This window comes from Dipodomys merriami, unplaced genomic scaffold (genome assembly GCF_024711535.1).
Source record: "Dipodomys merriami isolate MVZ:Mamm:240054 unplaced genomic scaffold, mDipMer1.0.p SCAF_39, whole genome shotgun sequence".
NCBI lineage: Eukaryota > Metazoa > Chordata > Mammalia > Rodentia > Heteromyidae > Dipodomys > Dipodomys merriami.
The window spans coordinates 1,763,318-1,784,596 of record NW_027205492.1 but is presented as its reverse complement, the minus strand read 5'-3'; the positions used below and the strand labels follow the sequence as shown (position 1 = coordinate 1,784,596).

The following is a 21,279-nucleotide window of genomic DNA, read 5'->3' as shown; positions in this document are numbered from 1 at the left end:
GAAACTTGATTTCTTTTTACTTTCATTTTCTCCTATTTTATTTTCCCATCTGGATTAATCTTACCATTATTTTATTTTAGCCTTAGGTTAGCTTAGGTGCATTACCTTTGAAACCTTGTCATTGTCTTCCTGGAAGAGGAATCAAGTTACCTTGCTGGTTTGGTCATGTGAGTGGATGTCTCTATCCAGGAATGGGCTGTCAGATGAAGTAAAAAAAAAATCATAGTAAATTATGAATGCTCTCAGGCTTGTCATGCCCCTGATGTGACAGCTCCCATGATGAAATGGGAGATTTCACTGTAAATACTTAATTCTTCACACACTGGGACTCCCAAACAGATACACTGCTGCTGTTTCTTAAAAGGCATAGGAGGACTCCATTTCCAGATTGCCTTGAATTCCTCTTCCATTCTTTCAGCATCCAAGTCTTTCCTTGGTTATGTATCATTTGTACCTCCTAACAAGGCTTAAAATATTCTTACTTTATTGCTGTGCTTGCATGTATGTGTGTGTATGTGTGTGTGTGCGTGTTAAGAGACAGTGAGAGAAGTTTGCTTTCTCTATCTTAGAGAATAGGAGCTGTCTTCTATCTTTCTCCCTTTTTACCTTGTGAAATTGCCACATAGGTCCTTGGTGATTTAATTGTGCATTAAAACCAGATCCCCTTTTTCTTCCAGTATTGTGGCAAACTCCCTATTTTCAGGGATCAATCCATGGTCTTTTAGTGTGCTACACAGTACTATGATTAGACATTGAAAAGATTATAGTGAAGGTTGGACTGCTCCAACAATCTTTCAGTTAGAATTGAGGCAGTTAAATAGATGTCATTTTCCTGAACAGGTAAAGAAACTGCAGTCTATCCTAAAACCAATGATGCTTCGGCGCCTGAAAGATGATGTGGAAAAGAACCTGGCTCCCAAACAAGAGACAATCATTGAAGTAGAACTGACCAATATTCAGAAAAAGTACTACCGTGCCATCCTGGAGAAAAACTTTTCCTTCCTGACAAAGGGAGCAAATCAGCATAACATGCCCAACCTTATCAATACCATGATGGAGCTGAGAAAGTGCTGCAACCATCCTTACCTGATCAATGGTGAGTCAGGCCAGCAGGAAGTAACTGAGCAGCAGCACAGGCCTCTGCCAGAAGCCAGTGATAAGCAAAGATCTCATGTACAAGTTTTCAGTAGATGCTAGAACATACCTTTTTCATAATATAGAACTCAGGTTCAGAGAAGTTGATTGATTATCTTAAGTACCATAGCTTATAAATCTGCAGAGCTAAGTTTGGAGTGAACCAATGTTGAGCTCCCACAGTTCTTCTGAACCCGGCTTCCCAGGAGCAGATGTCAGCACTCAGCAATTTGCTGCCCTTTCATACAGTAGACTGTACAAACTAGAGCTCAGACACTTGGGTGCACAGCAGTGTGTCATATCATTTCATTGTATGGCAATTCTGCAATGAGGTTAAACCTCTAGATAAATTAAAACAGTTAACTATACTACTTAGAGAAGATTTGGGCAAAGTTTATTTTGTTGTTGTTTGGTTTTTTTTTTTAATGAAACTTTTGAGAAATTTGTACATCAAAATGCAATCTTGTGATGACTACAAGTATGCAGGACTTCTGCCAACAGTTGAGATTTCCTTACCTGAGTGTTTGATATTTCAGTCCTTTCATTTTCTGGCAGGAATTCTCGTCCTTTACAAAGTGGCCTGCCTGGCTCAGACCAGGAGCACAACACCCAGCATGTTTTCACTGGACTGAGAGTCCAGGACTTAAACCCCCTTCATTTTTCTCAGGTTCTGTAAAGCAGAGAACAGTTTTTACACTTACACTTTTGTTTAAAGAAGAGTTTTGTTCCATTGCTTCACAGGGGCAGAGGAAAAAATTCTAGAAGATTTCCGAAAAACCCACAGCCCTGATGCCTCTGACTTTCAGCTACAGGCCATGATCCAGGCAGCAGGGAAGCTGGTGCTGATAGATAAACTGCTCCCTAAGCTGATCGCAGGTGGCCACAAAGTGCTCATCTTCTCCCAGATGGTGCGCTGCCTTGACATCTTGGAAGATTATCTCATCCAGAGGAGGTGAGATTTGTCAGAGTGCTGATCCAGCACTGGGCATTCATTCACTGATCCATTCAGATATGCTGCTGTAACAACATAACATTCAAAAATGATAAGAGAGGGCCGGGCGCTGGTGGCTCACGCCTGTAATCCTAGCTACTCAGGAGGCTGAGATCTGAGGATCGCGGTTCAAAGCCAGCCCGGGCAGGAGAGACTGTGAGACTCCTATCTCCAATAAACCACAAGAAAACCGGAAGTGGTGCTGTTGCTCAAGTGGTAGAGCGCTCGCCTTGAGCTGAAGAGCTGAGGGACAGCGCCCAGGCCCAGAGTTCAAGTCCCACTACCGACCAAAAAAAAAAAAAATGATAAGAGATTCTTCCCTCAAATATTAAAATTCAGAGTTAATTGTATTACCAAACAGACGCAAGCTTAACTGTTGAAAGTGAATATCATAGCTTATATGGAAGCTATATGGAGTCTCTTGCTTCAGAAAAATTCCACAATGGTGTATATTCACTTTAGTTGGAAGAAGCAAAATTAACATAATATTGAATAAGAAACTAAGTGTTTTAACATTTGTGTGGCTTAATAATAAGAGCAATATGACATCAGATTTCTGAACACATGAGCTAACAACTCACAGGAAAAGGATCTCTAGGGGCTGGGAAGTTGGTAGGCTCAGTGGTAGAGTGCTTGCCTTGCATGCATGTGGCCGTGGGTTCGATTCCTCAGCACCACATAAGCAAAAGAGAAAAAAGCCGGAAGTGGCGCTGTGGCTCAAGTGGTAGAGTGCTAGCCTTGAGCTGAAGAGCTGAGGGACAGCGCCCAGGCCCAGAGCTCAGGCCCCATGACTGGACCCCCCCCCAAAAAAAAAAAAAAAAAAAAGAAAAGAGAAGGATCTCTATCTCCATATTCACTCAGCCGGCCCTCTAACATTTTATGACATGCTAGCTGTGGCTTCTCAGTTTATTCTTTTATTGATGCTTATATAATTCTTTGAACCTGACTTCTGGTTCTCATGCAGGTGCGAAAACTGTGGGTATGTGATTAGTTTGCATTTTTTTTTTTTTTAAAGGAGGTGGAATTTGTAAGTCTTTATTTTTTTCTTATGTGGTGCTGAGGAATCAAACCCAGGGCCTCATGCATGCAAGGCAAGCGGTCTACCACTGAGCCACCTTCCCAGCCCCTAGTTTGCATTTGTTAAATCATACACTGTACCTCCAACATTCAGACACTGATACACACCAGCAATCTGAAGGTGACAGTGGGTATTTGAAGTTTGGCTATAGTTTTCAAAGCCAGGCAGTGGCTCTCTAGTACCTTCAAGTCAGTTTTTACTACTCATTTATTTTTTTCTATTGTTGTTATTTTATATTTTGCATAGACTGTGTCTTTTTTGCTAGAGCATTAGCCCTACAAGAACAGAAACTAAGCCTCTGTGATTCAGATGAGGGACTTTGCTTGTTGTCTGGTGTCTTTGGCCATCAGATGGTGAGCCATTGTTTCTTTGAAGCTCTGGGCTTATGAATGGAGCTTCTTGACTGTGAACTTCATTTTGTACATGTGAGAGCTATTCATCCAGCTGGGCTGCTTCACTGGGAACCCTCCAGTGTTGATGATTTTGACTCTTCTTCTCCTACCTAAAGAGTGGAAGCCCTTGACTCTGTTCTAAGTTGATTATGGGGATGGGGAGGAGACAGGATAGGGGGCTCTCTTCCCTATTTTCAGTTTCAGACCTATGTTTCAGTTTCAGAGATTCTCAGAGTAGTAAGAGGATAGAGGTTTTTTATCCTCTTCAAGGCTAGAATGGATCATCTAAAGGGTAATGGATACAAATATTCCATTAGATACTCTGTTTTCAAGACTGTTCAGGTATCTAGTGACACCAATGTCTGATATTCTCAGTATTAAGATGTCTGATATTCTGCAGTATTAAGTTAGGCTGAATTTTGCCTGGGATTCTGCATTTCTTCCCAATCAAATACCACTTGGCATGCTTCCTACCTTCTAGAATGTTGCCACTTCTATTTAGAGATTTGTTGGGAGGAAAGGGCTATATGTTTTAATGTCATTTTACTAAAGATTTGAACCAATCAACAAATTAAATGTGACATTCACTCATAATCCTTACCTGGATTTCTTTTGTTTTCTTTTTGCATTTCACCTTCCATTCTTTCTATTATTTTGGTTAATGACATTAAAGGAAGTTTCTTTTCTTTCCAAATGTGTCTGTTTTCTACTTTCTTGTTCACTAGTCATCTTTTATTTACCTTATCCTTATAAAATAAAATACTGTCCACAAAAAAATAAAAACAAAGTGAGATCTGTACTAGCCTTTCTGTTCTTTTGACAGTGCTTCTATTCTTTTGCTCTTGTGTATTATTCCAGAAATTTCTTTTTCTTTAAACCTGTGACCACTCAAGACCCCAGCTCCAGAAAATGAATGTTTATAGATGTATAGGCATATATCCATGTGGTGGGATTTCTGTTGGGTCTTACACATTAAGTAGTGTAGGAGTAACATGTTTGCAAAATCGGAATATATTATGCTAATTTCTTACTCAGGTCTTTTGTACAGACCTCTCTTGGTATTATGAATGCAGCAGTAAGCTGTCACCAGTGCTCCAGTGTCACATTACCAGTTCTGTATTTCTTCCTGAGTTTCATCCTGAACATGTTAGATGTTTTTATTGGTTGTGAACTCATGTTCATTCTCCTTTTCTCCCCTGCCTCTGCATGTGTGTGCATATATGTGTGTTTTCCAACTGGTTATTGCTGAGAGACAAAAAAATTCTTCATTTCCCTTCAAGATTTCTGAGGTCAACATTTTTTAATGCCAAAAACCTGTCACTTTCCTCCCCCCAGCCAGTCCTCAGAGGTTTTTCCATAGTGCCACCTGCTTCTTGTTGAGATTTGACAATGACTCAGAATTACAGTTTGATGAGCCACATCAGCTCCTCGGGATCTCATTCAAAATACAGTTGTCACAGAGGGTTAATGGCTGCTGTGCTGAAGTTCAGGGTGGAAAACTTTATGGTGTCTGATTTCCTCATTCAGACTTATTAGCCCTCAAGGTTTTCTTTGTTCTTGAGGCTCTTTGCCTCTCCAGCTGTCAGTTTGGTTTTGTTCCCACTTAATTCCATGCCAGACTCTCACACAGGAATGAGGGCAGAGCCAAAAGATCTGGCTCACTCAGGGCAGCGAGGAATAATTTAAAAGAGCTCAAATAATTCCAGTTTTAGTTTTGTGTTCTTTGAGACCACTCCTCAGAATTAAACAAGTGACAGAAATGAGAATTACTGTTCCAGTCATCCTGCATAAATTTCATTTCTGAAAACCCTTGTTACATCATAGCTGGCAGAGCACTTACCTAATTTTATGGGATTTTTCTTTCCCTTAGGTATGGCTGAACCACATCATTGCAATTTATTGAATTCTTCTCCAAATGCTATGCTAGTTCCCAGCCTGCCTTAGACCCAGGGGCCTCTGGCTCCTCTCTGATGCCAGGGTGTCTTGTCACAGAGCATTGAGTCCTCTGCCTGGAGCATCGATTATGCATGGGGTCCCTGGATGGGGGCTGTTGCTTAGTGTAGATCTCAAGCTCTGAATTCTCAGTCCTGTGCAGCTTCATCTGTACCACATGCTTGGCCAGACTAAACCATCACAGATCCTTGGAGCACTGATTTAGCAAACCATTGTGATATGTAGGTGTGGTTTCTGTTTCTCCTTTCGATTAGAGTCACCTGTTTCCAAACTAGTAATGTCTTATTTGTCTTTAACTTACAATTTTTTGGGGAGGGGGTCGGTCATGGGGCTTGAACTTTGGGCCTGGGTGCTGTCCCTCAGCCCTTCAACTCAAGGCAAGCACTCTACCACTTGAGCTACAGTGCCACTTCTGGTTTTCTAGTGGTTAATTGAAGATAAAGAGTCTCATGGACTTTCCTGCCCAGGCTGGATTTGAACCTTGATCCTCAGATCTCAGCCTGCTGAGTAGCTAGGATTACAGGCATGAGCCACTGGCACCCGGCTTAACTTACAAATATTTAAGCCACGTGGAACTGCATGAAATCCACCAGAGCTGGAGCTTCAACCTACTTACAGCAAGGTGACAGAGCAAGTTGTTGTTTTGAAGATTTGCCAAGTACAAAGTGGGAAATGATAATAGAAACTACCTCAAAGAACTATAGTATAAATTAAATATAGTGATCCATTTCAAGTGTGTGCCAGTGTCTGGCCCAGAGCAGACACTTCAAAACTTACTACTACTATTGTTGTGGTTGTTATAAGTGGTAGAATGCAAACATTAACTTCATCTGTGAAACAGAATCTTTTTGGTATGCCTCAAGACAGTCCTGTTTTGTTTGCCACTATAGTTCTCATATTCTAATTAAAAAAGTAACAACAGTGTTTAAAAACCCATTCTTCCAGGTATAGTTGTATTGTAGGTTTTTTTTTTTTTTTTTTTTTCTGTTGGTTGTGGGGCTTGAACTCTGGGCCTGGGCACTGTCCCTGTGCTCTTCAGCTCAAGTGCCCTGAGCACTCTACTGCTTGAGCCACAGTGCCACTTCCAGTTTTCTAGTGGTTTATTGGAGATAAGAGTCTCACGGACTTTCCTGCCCAGGCTGGCTTTGAACCGCAATCCTCAGATCTCAGCCTCCTGAGTACCTAGGATTACAGGCGTGAGCCACTGGCACCCGGCTGTATTGTAGCTTTTTGTTAAAGAAAAAAAAAACCAGTATTTTCAGACTTGTTTCTTTTCTATGTGTCCGTAATAGGTCTGAGTTGGTCTGGTAGTATATTTCCTTGATTTCTTTACATGGCTTTTCCTTTTCTTCAAGGAAGTCAGAAACACCTTGCCAAATTTAGTTTTCTAAAGCTATCTACATATCTACCTCTAGAATATCTATCTCTACAATCTTAACAATTCTCAAAGTTTTAGAGATTTGATTCTCCCCCTTCCCCCCCCACCCCCAGGTCTCCCAAGCCAAATTCTGGGCTTCAGGAGTTTTCCCCAAGATTCATGGTCTTAGCTGTTGTTGGGTTTAGGATAGCTTGCTCTTTTTCCTTCACCAGGTTCCTATTCTGTTGGATGAGCCAGTTTTTGCGTATGTGTTGAATCCAGAGTAATGTACCACATATTAATTCATTTGTTGTCAGGCAAATATATAAGCAAGTAATAAAATTCAACTGAGAAAGAATAGATTGCTGCTGAATCTTGTATTAATTTCCTCATCTCCACCATAAAGATCCTTTCTATATTTTTTTTTTCTGAATGAAAGTACTGGCATGACTGACATCTTCATTGCCTTTTCTCTTTACCCTCACCATTTTGTCTGCCTTCTTTACCTATCCACAGAGGTACATAAAGCCTTTCTCCTGATATTCCGCTTTGCTCTCTCACTAATTACTCCCTCAATTAATCTTCAGTCTCCCTGCCCCCAGCACACCTTAGAAACCCATCCTGTGATTGATCTTGCTTGCTTGGCAACATAAAGCTGAGAAGACCTTGACTTTTATCTTTAAAATTAAAGATTTTCCTGTGTACCTCTAAAGCTTTCAGGAACTGTAGGCTGGATATGGCCCACATGGGCCTGGCAATACAGTTTTCTTATAACTTCCAGTTAGCCTGCGCAGCTGGAGACTGATAAGAATGCTGAGTTCTTGTTCTGAGCATTACTGAAAGTCTGTGTGAAAGGTTCATATTTGTATTTCCTGGCCTTATGATTAAAGGCATTGCAACTATTTGACATTCTTGAGAATAAGTTACTTGGACAGCTTATTTGGGATCAGTGTTGGATGTCAATATTTTATGTTTACAATTCTTCTAGCCTTCATTAATTTACAGCTGATTTTCTGTTTTATTTTTTTTCTTTTTCTTTGTTGGGAGTGGGGAAGAATTCTACAATGTAGTGTTATGTGTTTGCCCTGCTTTGTAGACTGCTGTCTAAACTTAGACATGATAGATTTAAGATCATTGGGCAACAGCTTACTGCATTGTTTTCTGTGCTCCACTGAAGTCATGATTAACACCTGGGCTTTCATTCATTTGGGTCCCCTCAGATACACCTATGAGCGAATTGATGGGCGAGTACGGGGAAACCTGCGCCAGGCAGCCATCGACCGGTTCTGTAAGCCAGACTCAGACCGCTTTGTCTTTCTTCTGTGTACCAGAGCGGGAGGCCTGGGGATTAATCTCACGGCTGCTGATACCTGCATCATATTTGATTCTGACTGGAACCCACAAAATGACTTGCAGGTAACCATTAGGATGATTGCTGTTTATCTTAGTTGCTCTGAGTCCCAGAGTATCCCAACAGGGTCTGACTTGGCTATAGATTTTGTATCACACCCAGTGCTATGGTGACAGGGTTGGGCCTTAGTCAAGGGATGAAACCAAATAAGTAGTAGTTGTTGATCCTTCCCCACTAACCAGACAGTAGCCTCTTCCCAAGTGCAGAGCAAAATTGTTACTCTTATCAAGTATAAAGGTATCTGGCACTTTCCTTCATTTTGTTTGATGGGCATATATCATAAACAGTAAATGAATTAAAGAGATGGGAAAGTTCCATGGTGTGGTGGGATGATGGAAGTACTGCTGCTACTCAGTTGTCTTCCATGGTGTGGCGTGGTGATGGACGCTTTCCCACTAGTCAGTTATTCTCTGTGGTGTGGTGGGAGATGGAGGCACTTCCTACCCCCGACCCCCATACACACCATCATCATCATCATCATCATCATCATCATCATCATCCACATCTCATAGGCCACAAAACCTAAATTTTTCTGCAGATATTACATGTTTGCCAACCCCAGACAGATCACTAAGTCCTTGACAGATATAAAGATTTTTATTCCTTTATGATGTTTACCTGACTGCGAAGCAGACTACCTAGAAAGATTATGATGTAAGAAACCAAAGATGAGTGGCTAGTTTGAAGTTTGAAGTCATGTTAGCTGGAAAGTCATGGATAGATATCTAGGAAAGAAATTGGAGGCAATACAGCAAGATGCAAAGGTTTTAGAATTCCATATATCTCCTAGGTGAAATGTAAGCATTACTGATTTGAATAATTTGCAATACTAATTTGCTGAGAAATGGAAAAGGCAAGAAGGTCCAAACTGATGGAGAAGGTGAAGTGATCTGATTTCTATGTGTAGCAGCCAGGTGGGGCTGTCCAGAAGAAAATCTGGGGAAAAGGAAGAAACTTTGGGATGGCTGTTTGGAAATATGCACTGCTGGGGGAACTGGCAGAAGATGAATAGGGAATCATGAAGCCCAAACTGAAATAGATAGTGTAAATTTTAAGTGTGCCAAGTCAGTTTCTGAACTTCCCCTAGTGCTCAGGCTTCAGTGAAGAAACCAAAAAAAGACTGTTAACACAGAGTTGATCCCAGGTGGCAGCTTTGACCCCAATGAGTAACAAAAACTTCATGAGTGAGGTTGTCGATAAATGACAGATCAAGTCAGAACTAGAGTTAGAATTCTTCAACTCTTGCTTTTCTAGACTAGATATTGATTGGCGGATTTCTGTTTTCTTGGTTATTAAGATCTTATCCTTCAGGAAGAAATACTGTCTTGGTGGTTCTTTTTCTTTTTCTTTTTTTTTTTTTAACATATGACCAAACTGGTTTTAGAATTAAAAGTATTACACGTATAGTGATCTAGAGATAGGAAATTGGATCAGTGATTATTGGGCTATAAAGAAGATATGATAGGTAGAGAAAGGTCCAAGCTCTGGGTCTCCCACAGAGATGAGACAAGCTCTTGCTACTTGATATGATGGAGAAAAGAGGAAGAGGGCTGGAAAAATGCAGAGTGACACAGTAAACACCATGAATGCATACTTCCACTCTCAGTCCCATTTCCCTTGTACCCAAGTCTACAGATACAAAGTAGAAGAGAGTGTCTAGAGACTCAGACCCTGAGCCCCTTCAGTGATTCACAAGATTGCTGCTAAGTCTAATGTGAAGATTAGTGAATTAAAATCATAACCCTATCAGAAAAGAAAACTAGACCCTGTCCTTAGTTCATTATTATAACACGTAAAATTGTTTACATGTGCACACATTTTAACTATTTTTGGTAAATGAATGAGAGCTTTTAATCCTGTTTCTTAAGACAGTTCCCTATGAAAAATGAGTATGGTCATGAAACATTTGTCTGGGCGTGCATAAAGATGCATACCATTGATGTAACTGTCAAGACCTTGTGAACAGGTTGAAAATGACCTCTCTCCTAATGTGATTAAGGTTTAGTACACCTCCAAAGATTTCAGCTCAGGAGTTGACAGGAGTTCTCACTCACATTGGGCAGTCCATGTCCCCAGTCAGGACACACAGAGGCAACCCATGCTTCCTGACCGATCCCAGAGGGATCCTGCAAAATCGTGAAAGTAGAACTAGCCTGATTGTGGGAAGGCTGGGCTCAGCCAAAGTCAGCTTGAGTCTCCATGTTAGTAAGCTCTTTTTAATACTGTTAACGAAGTTCCTGAGATAATCACCTTCGAGGAAAGGTTTGTTTTTGGCTCAGAGTTTCGGAGGTTCCAATCCATGATCAGTTGGCGCTGTTGCCTATGAGCCTGTGGGAAGGCAGCGTGTCATGATGGGAAGCAGGTGGTGGAGCAGACTGCCCACTTCACAGGGGCAAGTAGGCGGAGGGAGAGATGGGAAGGTGCTGGAATTCAGTGTCCCCTTCAAGGACATGATTCCTGAACACCCAATTCCCTCCTACTAGGCCCCACCTCTTTAGGGTTCCACTGCCTTTAACATACGGACTTCTGGGGACATTCTAGATCAAAATTATAGCAAGTCCCTGAGGCAGTCTAAAGATAACATTATTTTTCCTGCTGTCCTCTTGTACTTCTTCATCATTGTTAGCAAAAGGCTATCAGTCTTCTGATCATTTTGTCACTTTTCTATGTTTAAAAGTTTAAGACTTGCTATATATAATATATGAGTAGGGAGGGGGACGTTGTTTGTTTGGGGACTTATTTTTGTCAGTAATGGGGCATAAACCTGGGTGCTTATACCTAAGCACTTTTGCTCAAGGCTATAGCGCTCTACCACTTTGAGCCCCAGCTCTTCTTCTGGTTTTTTGGTGGTTAATTGTAGGTAAGAATTTCACAGACTGTCCTGCCTGGGCTGGCTTTGAACCACAATCCTCAGGTCCCAGCCTCCTGAGTAGCTACGATTATAGGAATGAGCCACAAGCACCTGGCTTGATTGGTGACTTTTTAAAATAAGGGCGTGTTCGTGCATGCGTGCGTGCGTGCGTGCGTGCGTGCGTGCGTGTGTTAGCTTTCTCCCATGACTAGCTCTCAACTAGTTAAGAACATAGTCATAATATGGATAATCATAAATTAACTTCAGTAAAATCCAAAGATTAGATGTTATGGTTCAATATAGCCAAGCTTTGGCTTGGTAAGTCTCCTGTACACACACATCCTCTTCCTTAGGTTAAACTTACCCAAATCTGAACATGCCAGTGACATATAGAGGACACCTGTGTTCAGAGAAAAGGGAGAGGGAGTCTCAGACTCTGTCCCATATTTCATTGGTCAGGTAAGTCAGTCTTTGGGGTAGAAAAGGGGTAGGTAGAGAGATTTTACATTCCTTCTTAGAAACCTGAGGGTGGGGGCAGGGGTACTGTACTCCCAGTGTGGTGTTTTCTTGTCAACTTAATGTCACTTTCCCCTTCCCAAATTCTCTTTCCCAGAAAAATGAAGGTACTAGTTTATTAAGATCAAAATTGGGAGATGGGCACTACTTAGAAATATTAAGAGATGGCAACAATACTATCATTTTATCAGGATTATCAGAGGGAAATCAATTTTCAGTTTCCAATATTTGGGGGATCTTATCTAGAGATATCGGATAAGTGGCCACAACCTCTTGAACTTTTAATATGTCTTTGTTAGCATTGCTGTGGGTAGAATACTTAAGGGTATAAAATCACTTTCACACACCATTTGGAAGACACAAGTTGTGCTTCCATTCCAGTAGTTCAGTGAGAATTTTCTACATTTCCATTAACACCTGGGCTTAAGAAATGGCAAAGGAGAGGGCGCTGGTGGCTCATGCCTGTAATCCTAGCTACTCAGGAGGCTGAGATCTGAGGATCGTGGTTCAAAGCCAGCCCGGGCAGGAGAGACCGTGAGACTCCTATCTCCAATAAACCACCAGAAAACCGGAAGTGGCGCTGTAGCTCAAGTGGTAGAGCGCTCGCCTTGAGCTGAAGAGCTGAGGGACAGCGCCCAGGCCCAGAGTTCAAGCCCCACGACCGACAAAAAAAAAAAAAAAAAGAAATGGCAAAGGAGCTGATACCTGTGGCTCACATCTTTAATCCAAACTACTCTGGAGACTGAAATCTGGTTGTTCAAAGCAAGCCTGGGCAAAAAATGTGTGAGACTCTTCTTTCCAGTTAACTGCCAAAAAAAAAAAAAAAAAAAGCTAGAAATGGAATTGTGGCTCAGTTGGTTGAACACCAGATTTAGCAAGAAATCTCAGAGACAGCAGCCAGGCCCTGAGTTCAAGCCAAAAAAAAGAAAAGAAGGAAGGAGGAAGGAAGGGAGGGAGGGAGGGAGGGAAAAGAAAAGAAAAGGCAGCCTGAGAAGAAAAGCGAGAAATGAAAAATAGGCTTCTTAGGACTTTAGGCTTGATGCCAGCACCAAAGGCAGAGGCCTTTCCTCACGAGTGGCCTGGGTATCATTGCCAATCTCACAGAGACCACAAGCGTCCTCCTCTGTGATATATTGAGTTGACAGGCTTCACAATACCTTCTTGTGCTCTCCCTCTTCATAACACCTTCTTATTCTGACAAGGTTTTTGACATTGAGGCAAGAGTTCCTTAAGGTTGAGCAAGGTTGATGGAAACAGTGGTGGGGCTGGATAGTTTATGTCTTTCTTGTGGCTAAAGTCTCTGAAGGCAGACTTGAGGAAGTATGGGGACTGATGTCCTGATGAAGAGCATAGCCACAGTCTAACACAGCTGCTGCATATCAGCAGGGTTTGGGGAAGGAAAAGAGGTCCATCCTGAAGAGATAGAGCCCTCCATGGTCACCAAAGCCAGCCTCCAGGAGCCTGCACACTGCTCTGAGGAAGTAAGGGGCTGCTTCCTTTTCCTACCTCCTCTGCTGCCATTTGGTAGCTGGAACCTCCGATTTCTTGACTCTCTCTCTCTCTCTCTCTCTCTCTCTCTCTCTCTCTCTCTCTCTCTCTCTCTCTCTCTCTCTCTCTCTCTCTCTCTCTGTGTGTGTGTGTGTGTGTGTGTGTATGTGTGAGTGTGTGTGTGTGTCCTCTGCTGCCACTTGGTAGCTGGAACCTCCGATTTCTTGACTGTGTGTGTAAGGTAGTAGTCCATTATTTTGTGTGTGTGTGTGTGTGTGTGTGTGTGTGTGTAAGGTAGTAGTCCATTATTCAATGAATGTCCGTTGATGATTAAAAGAGCTAGAGAGTTGGGCGCCGATAGCTCACACCTGTAATTCTAGCTACTCAGGAAGCTGAGAGCTGAGGGTTGCAGTTCAAAGCCATCCTGGGCAGAAAGTCTATGAAACTCTTATCTCCAATAAGCTACTAAGAAAATGCCAGAAGTGGCACTGTGGCTCAAGTGGTAGAGCGCTAGCCTTGAACACAAAGAGGCTCCACCCCTGAGTTCAAGCCTCAGGATTGGCAAGAAATAAAAATAAAAAAATACAAGAGCTGGAGGCACAGTGGTGGGCTAGGCCAGCAGTTACCTGCTGTCAGGGATTCACGTTTGTGGGGTGGCAGGCAGGAAAAATAAGCAAGGTAAGTTTTTGATGAAAAACATGAAATAAGATGAAGCAACATATAAAGGACAGAAGTTGAGCACTATACTTTAGACGGAATGGTCTAGGGTGGTGTTCAAGCTTAAATAGTAAGAAGGATCTTAATTCATGAGTAAGACAAGGAATGTTGCCGTAGAGAAAACAAAAAGTGGCTATGTAGAGGGGAATGAATATATAAGAGTACCTGCAACCTGAGGTAGCCAGACAGCTGCTCTATGTAGAACACCAGTCCCACATACAGCAACTCGGGCTTCTATTGAGTGTTTTCCTGTCTCTCCTTTTCACCCTTTTTCCCGTGCAGTAGATTCACCTCTCCTTCCTGTTTTCACCCAGCCTCCCCACTGACATAGCTGATGTATTTATTGAGCCCTAGATACTATTTTAGGCCCTAGGGGACAAAAGTGATGAACTGATTCACACAGAGTGTTTTGTGCTCTTTGGGTTTTAAATGGGATTGACACCTTACACAGGAATAACTGTGGAGCTGGGAAGTTCAAGTTCAACTATAGGCCTCTAAAGATGCTTGAAAGGGAGCCACTGGTTTCTATTGCATGGGTAGCTCGATTCCTCCATGAGTAGAGGCCTATAGATGCACTTTCAGGGTGTCAAATAGAAAAGGTCCCTCGTTAATAAAATAGAGGTGCCTAGAAAATAGGCTGAGAAACTGTGTGATAAACTTGATTGAGTCCTGGTGGAGCTATCAGGTTGTTTTCAAGTTCCATGATTCTATATATTTTCATTAAGGAATAATTGTACTTATAAAGTATGAAAGAGAGCCAGGTGTGATATCTCTGATTTATAATTCCAACTAGTGGAGAAGTGAGGATTTGGAAGATCACAGTTTAAGTTGCTCAGTTTTTAGTATTATAGTATATAATAAAAAATACTGTTTCCCAGTGTTACTCATTTTCTTCATTGTGGTTAAATTAATGATTGGAAAGTCAATTCTTAAAATTCAGAAACTAAACAATTGACTGTATTAAGTAGACAGCATAACTCCTGAAGACAAATTTTTTGTATTTAGTGTTTTCGTCTATTTCCGCTTTTATATAATTTTATTTTGCGGCCCTTATTTGCTTGTATCCAGATTAACTTAGATTTTTGTTACAATTACTTTTGTCCCGTTTGCCCTCTTTGACTCCTTTGTGTGTATGTTTCTCTCTTTCTGTCTGAGTATATTGTTGGCATTCTATTATAGGAAGAGTTTTCGTTTTTTTCTTCTGTTTATTTATTTATGTCAGTATGGAGTTTACTGTCCTTGTTTTGATTTTCACATAGTCCCACACACTTAGCCAATAACTTGATCATGTTCATCATGCATTGAGTATGTCCCACTGGTATGTGTCTCAGACTCACCCTACACTTTTTCTGCCTCACTTTTTCTACTTACAGTTAGCCATTTGTCTCTATCATATAGACAATGATATTTAGAAACCAAGATCTGACATATGTTCAATGCTGTTAGGATGACATTACTTCTAGGCCTTCTTAGTGAATAGAGCTAGAATTGCACACAGAAAAAAATATAAACATGTATCTATACCACATGCATTCATCTGTATATATGTATAAAACCATAGGTACATATATATATAAACATCCATATCTTTTTGTATCTCTACATATATATGTACATATATACATATAATCATGATAAATTAATATTTGATTTCTCCCATCTAACACTACAGACTTTATTCTAGTTTTCTTTCTTTCCATATTTGTGACTTCCTCTCCAACAGCAAAAGCTCTTACTCCTATTACCCTTAGGGTATTTACTCATTTGTTCAGTCCTGGATTATACAGAAAGTTTTCCAGGATTTTGAACCCCACCACTGCAGACAGAAAACCTACTGAAGTATATATAGAAAATGTTACAACTTGACTGTATTCATGTAGCAGGATGTGTAACCCTAAGTTATTTTCAGTAATCATGTTTTTAGTGGCTTATGGTGATACTATTTTCCTGAGACTATGATAGACAAACAGACAAGCATAAGACAAATCAGTGGATAATAATAGTGGTGTGGTTGAGAACTGAGCTTTTCAACCTAGTTGAAAAGAAATACAGATGTGAGGTTGATGAGGATTTTTTAAACTTTGTTTTTATGATGTTGGGGATCAAACTTAGGACCTTAACCGGGGCAGGCAAGCACTTAATTATGGGCTGAGATAAAGCCGAGGAGCAAAGTGCTTGTAATAAGAAAGCTCATTATTCATTGTGGTGACCAGAATTTGTATATCCAGAATTATTAAGTTGTATTTGGGATAGGAGGGAGGACAGAATTTGTCCTCCATCTCACTTTCAGACAACATGTGGTTCTATGCACTACACACTAAGCAGGACTAGAATCAACAGACCTGTAGCATCCAGATTATTGTTCTAAACAGTTTCCTTCCTCCTGCCTGTGGCTGGACCATTTCTTACACACTTGCCCCACATCTGGCTGGAGAGAGAATGAAGTATTCCCATGTCATGAAGACCTTTGCTCACATATGTGCTGTCAGTGCCCAGCAACTGTGCACCTGAGCTTCTGCCAACCAGCCACATGCTTCTTCCTAGATAGGGGTCTGTGTCTCCCATAGAGGATTCATTGACAACACAAAATGGGAAACCATAGTACAGATACCTGGTCTCTTTAAAAAGTGAATTGCATTTGACAAAGCCAATTAAGGTGGGATGTGGCTGCAGTCCCAGCATGATCTGGAAGATCTAGTTGGAGGTATGATTCTAGTGATCCTACGTTCAAACCCCAGTACCACCAAAAAATAAAATAAACCTAGATAGAAAGCTCTGCAGCATCAACTCACCAACTGTTTGCCTTGTCTAGGCTGTACGTGGCTCCTCATCTAATTAAGCAAACCAGATTTTAAAAAAAATTATGAAATAAGCAGAGCTGCTTGTTATTACTAAGGAGTAATTTTTAAAGTGATGTAATGCAGTGGGAGTATTGAATGTTTCACAAGAGTTTATCTTGGGCAGGGAGGGAAGCGAAGAATGAGGGGGCGACACTGATCAAGGTGCATCGCACACGTAAAATGGTGCATCGAATTGAACCCTTTGTACAACTATTTAATGGTTGAAAAGTGATTTTATACATGAAATGCCTAAAAAATATCAATAAATACTCCACAATCAGGTAAAATCAACGTGGGAGAGAAAAAGTTTATTTTTAGATAAACTTCCCTATTGAAATAGGGAAGGATGGCACGCTGCCCGGGATACCTCCTCACAATTCTAGAGTTAGGAATATGGTAGAGAAGGAACAAGACTGTCCACAAGAGGTCATCATTCTTTTCCGTATTTTTGTTTAGGTTTTGAAATTTTCTGTGGTAAAACTGAAAGATGGAGAAGTTGTAGTGCTGGCTCTGAGGCTTTTCCCAGAGGCAGGACAGCATCCCAGGAGTGTGCACCACTTGAACTAGGTGCCTGCGCTCAGTCCACAGCCAAGGAGGAAAGGGCTTGTTCTTACTGCTTTTCCCCTCCATGCAGTAGTGAGTAGTGTTCCCGAAGGTAGCAGCTGACACATGAGTGAATTCTGTTCAGAACCCAGTCCTGTATCACATAACTGAGAGCTGGCCACTCACACCACAGATGTGTGAGCACTTTCTAAGCCCAGGCTTCCTGTCATTTTTAAAAGTGATGTGCTGTGTCTGACCCTCCTGCTTTCCAGGCCCAGGCTCGATGTCACCGCATCGGCCAGAGCAAGGCTGTGAAGGTGTATCGCCTCATCACCCGGAACTCCTACGAGCGGGAAATGTTTGACAAGGCCAGCCTGAAGCTGGGCCTGGACAAGGCCGTTCTTCAGGACATCAACCGAAAGGGCAGCACCAATGGAGTGAGTGGAGCAGGCCTGCCCTGGAATGTTAAGAGCCCTCATCACGTAGCCAGCACCTCTCTGGGCTTGCCTCTTGACAGCTATTTCTGGGTTCACATTGACCATTTTGCATCTGTGCATTATTGTTGCCCAATTCCCTACAGAAGGGAATAATTCTAGGTCAAGTCTCTGCATTTCTAAATGTATAAAGGAATCTTAGGAGCAGTTCTGTGACAGGGCTGTCCAAAATGCAATGCCATTTTAGGAAAGTTTGCAACCACACCCATTAGAACCAGTAGATCTTAACATCCTTTCCAGTGCAACACATACTCATTATCAGCCTTACCTCATATCCAGACTTTGAGCTTCTTGATAGTGTAATGGGATCAGTGTATTCTGAGTCCCTCATGGACTCAGCACTGCACAGCATTTTAAAGATGTTCAATGTGTGATAGTCAGTGAATAATGAATGCATAAATTAGCTTGAAATATGTCAGTTAATCTTTTCTCCTTTGAGGTGGAGGATAAGAATTATAGCTAAGACTCTTAAATTGTCTTAAAGTATAAGCAAATCAAGCAGAATATCTCCTTAATCTCTGTGCTTAGGGCATCAAAGATTGAGAATTAGAATCTAAATGAGTTGTCTTTAGTCCAGATGTTCTGTATTCTCTTAGCTATGCATATGTTACTAAGTATAGCACTTCAAGTTACTCAATCTGAGTAGTCGTGGAATTCCCTCTTGTGATTGTTATAAAGAGAACCAGATTCTTAATTAGAACCAGGAAAGGGTGTTTTGAACCCCATTTCCTGTTTTCCACAAGCAGTGCAGAACACACTTGGCACGAGACCCTTTTTTAGTTAGCAGATGACATCATTTCCAATACAAATGTATTTATTTAATGATGAATAAATCATCAGTCTTCAGCTCATTTGGTTACATCTGGAGGTTTTTAAATACACTAGCTTAAACTAAAATATTAAAAAAAGATGTCAAATATATCCTCTTCAATGGTGCATAGTTTTAATGGCTTATGACATCTGATAATAACTAATGTCCTAAAGAATGTTAGGCCCTATGGATCGTGTGCTGGGCTTTTTTCCAGAGCTCCCGTAGAGAATTGCTTGCCTGTCCTCCTAGAGAGAACTTAGAGAACCTTTATCTGAACGTCCGTTTTCCAAAGTTTTGTTGTCCCTATTTTTTGTTCTTCTGACATGTACTTTTAGTGGGGTACTGGAAACCCAATCATAAAAGCCAGATTTGAGGATCTTTTTCACCTATGCATTTTCCCTCTTGGTGAATTGTCTTTGGTGACCTGTTCAGGTACAGCAGCTCTCAAAAATGGAGGTGGAGGACTTACTCCGGAAAGGTGCTTATGGAGCCTTGATGGATGAGGAGGACGAAGGTTCAAAGTTCTGTGAAGAAGACATAGATCAGATCCTGCAGAGAAGAACACACACCATCACCATCCAGTCTGAGGGGAAAGGGTCCACTTTTGCCAAGGTACAAGACTTTCTCTCTGAAGTCATCATTTGTGGGGAAGGGGAAAGAAAGTGGTTTGCTCTTTCTCCAAAGCCAGACCCTTAACATTGTCCAGTTGCACATCTTGTCTGTTTGACTCTGGAGATTATAGATGCTTAGAAGAAGTCAGAATAGTGAACAAGGGACTGTGGAAGGAAAACCCTCAGCCATGGAGTGCTGATGGTGACTGGCAGGTGAACACTGGGCTGTACTTGGCTCTGTCCACTCGGCATGGGGACTGCCTCAGACATCTTCAGTGGTCATCTTGGCTGTAGAGCTTGGCTTGATCACAACTAGAGGGTAGACCTCCAACACACACTCCATTCTTCACACTCAAGCAAGAACTTTGTCCATTTCTTTTCAGGTTTTACATAGGATTCCCAGCTTGGACTGCCTTCCTTTGCTGTTTGAGTCACTGGGTTTAGAACTTTGTAACTCACTCTCAGGCTTGCCTGGCTGAAGCTCAGCCAGCTCCTATGAGAGCTCTCTGACCTATTTGATCCAGTCTCCTGCAGGACTTTTTCAGTATGACATCTTGTGCTCTGTGGAGAGAATATGGGTGGTCTCTCCCTCATCTCTACACTTTCTACTGCCCAGCAGACATTTAGTCACTGTTAGAAAATAAAAATAAAGATGTAGGAATTAACCCTTCAGCCAGTGTGGTGGTACATGCCTGCCATCCCAGCACTTGGGAGGCTGACTTAGCCCTTGAGAGGCTGTTGATGTAGGAAGGCTGCAAATTTAAAGCCATCCTGGGCTACACAGGAAGACCCTGTCACACACAAAAAAATAATAATAATAAAATAAAACAAAAAAAACAACTTTGTAAGTGTGTGCCACTCCTGGGGCTTGCACTCGGAGCACAGGCACTGTCTGTGAGCTTTTCTGCTAAAGGCTGGCATTCTACCACTTGAGCCATAACTCTGCTTCTGGCTTTTTTGGTGGTTAATTGGAGATAAAATTCTCACATACTTTCGCACCTGGGCTGGCTTTGAACCACAGTCCTCAGATCTAAGCTTCTGGCACCCTGCCCAGAACTCTTTATATAGGGAACTAGACACGAAGTAACACATTGTTGTTGTCTCCTTACCTCCAAGTTAAAGTTCTTAAAAAACAAAAAATTCTGTACTTTGAAATTTTAGTGTTGTCAGCAGTCTTTAAAGCTAAAAGAATAGGTTGAGATTTCACATTCACTTTGAAAACACTATTAGAGGCTTGAGTTTTGATGCAGATAGATGATAAACTAAAGTTTCTGATGCATTTGAAATAACTGCTTTTTTGGGGGGGAGGGGTCCAGTCGTGGGGCCTGAACTCTGGGCCTGGGCGCTGTCTCTCAGCTCTTCAGCTCAAGGCTAGCACTCTACCACTTGAGCCACAGCACCACTTCCGGCTTTTTTCTTTTTGCTTATGTGGTGCTGAGGAATCAAACCCAGGGCCTCAGGCATGCAAGGCAAGCGTTCTACCACTGAGCCACCTTTCCAGCCCTGAAATAACTGCTTTAAAAAAAAAAAATTATAGTTGTTTGGTACTGCATTATAGCCCAGTTTGTTGACTCTTGTCTCCTTCACAGGCCAGTTTTGTGGCTTCAGGAAACAGAACTGATATTTCCTTAGATGATCCTAACTTTTGGCAGAAATGGGCTAAAATAGCTGAATTAGACACTGAAGCAAAGAATGAGAAGGTATGGCATATTTTATTGTACTCTGCATCTCACTGATGGCTGCTGTGACCATAAATCCTTACACAGCTCGCAATTACTGACTCCTGATTCTTGGTTCTGAGATGGGGTGATTCTGTAATGCACTTAAAACATGCCTGGCACAGAGATAGCACTTGGTGAGTATAAACTGTCACAACCTTACAGTATCCAAGTGAGACATGGGCTGCAGGCTGCTAGATGTCAGATGAAGGCAGTTAGAACTGGGACTGCCAGACAGATGGAGTTTGGCCTCTGTCTCTTATGCCAGCTACCATCTTGGGCTTGGGATTCTTTTATTAGGTATCAGTATTCTAATGAAAGCAACTCATCCCTAACAAATAAAAGGAAGATTTAAAAAATCAACAGAAAGCTTG

General features: G+C 41.6%; 1 protein-coding gene across 4 annotated transcripts in view; it reads left to right on the top strand.

The window, feature by feature from the left end:
• Positions 1-21,279, top strand: part of Chd6 (chromodomain helicase DNA binding protein 6) — a 147,986-nt gene that overhangs the window by 87,972 nt on the left and 38,735 nt on the right. For all 4 annotated transcript variants that reach the window (XM_069989769.1, XM_069989770.1, XM_069989767.1 and 1 more), the window contains exons 15-20: positions 841-1,096; positions 1,876-2,086; positions 8,126-8,321; positions 17,544-17,708; positions 19,009-19,188; positions 20,777-20,887. In XM_069989769.1, the coding sequence (XP_069845870.1) occupies positions 841-1,096; positions 1,876-2,086; positions 8,126-8,321; positions 17,544-17,708; positions 19,009-19,188; positions 20,777-20,887 (1,119 nt within the window). The remainder of the gene's footprint in view (positions 1-840; positions 1,097-1,875; positions 2,087-8,125; positions 8,322-17,543; positions 17,709-19,008; positions 19,189-20,776; positions 20,888-21,279) is intronic.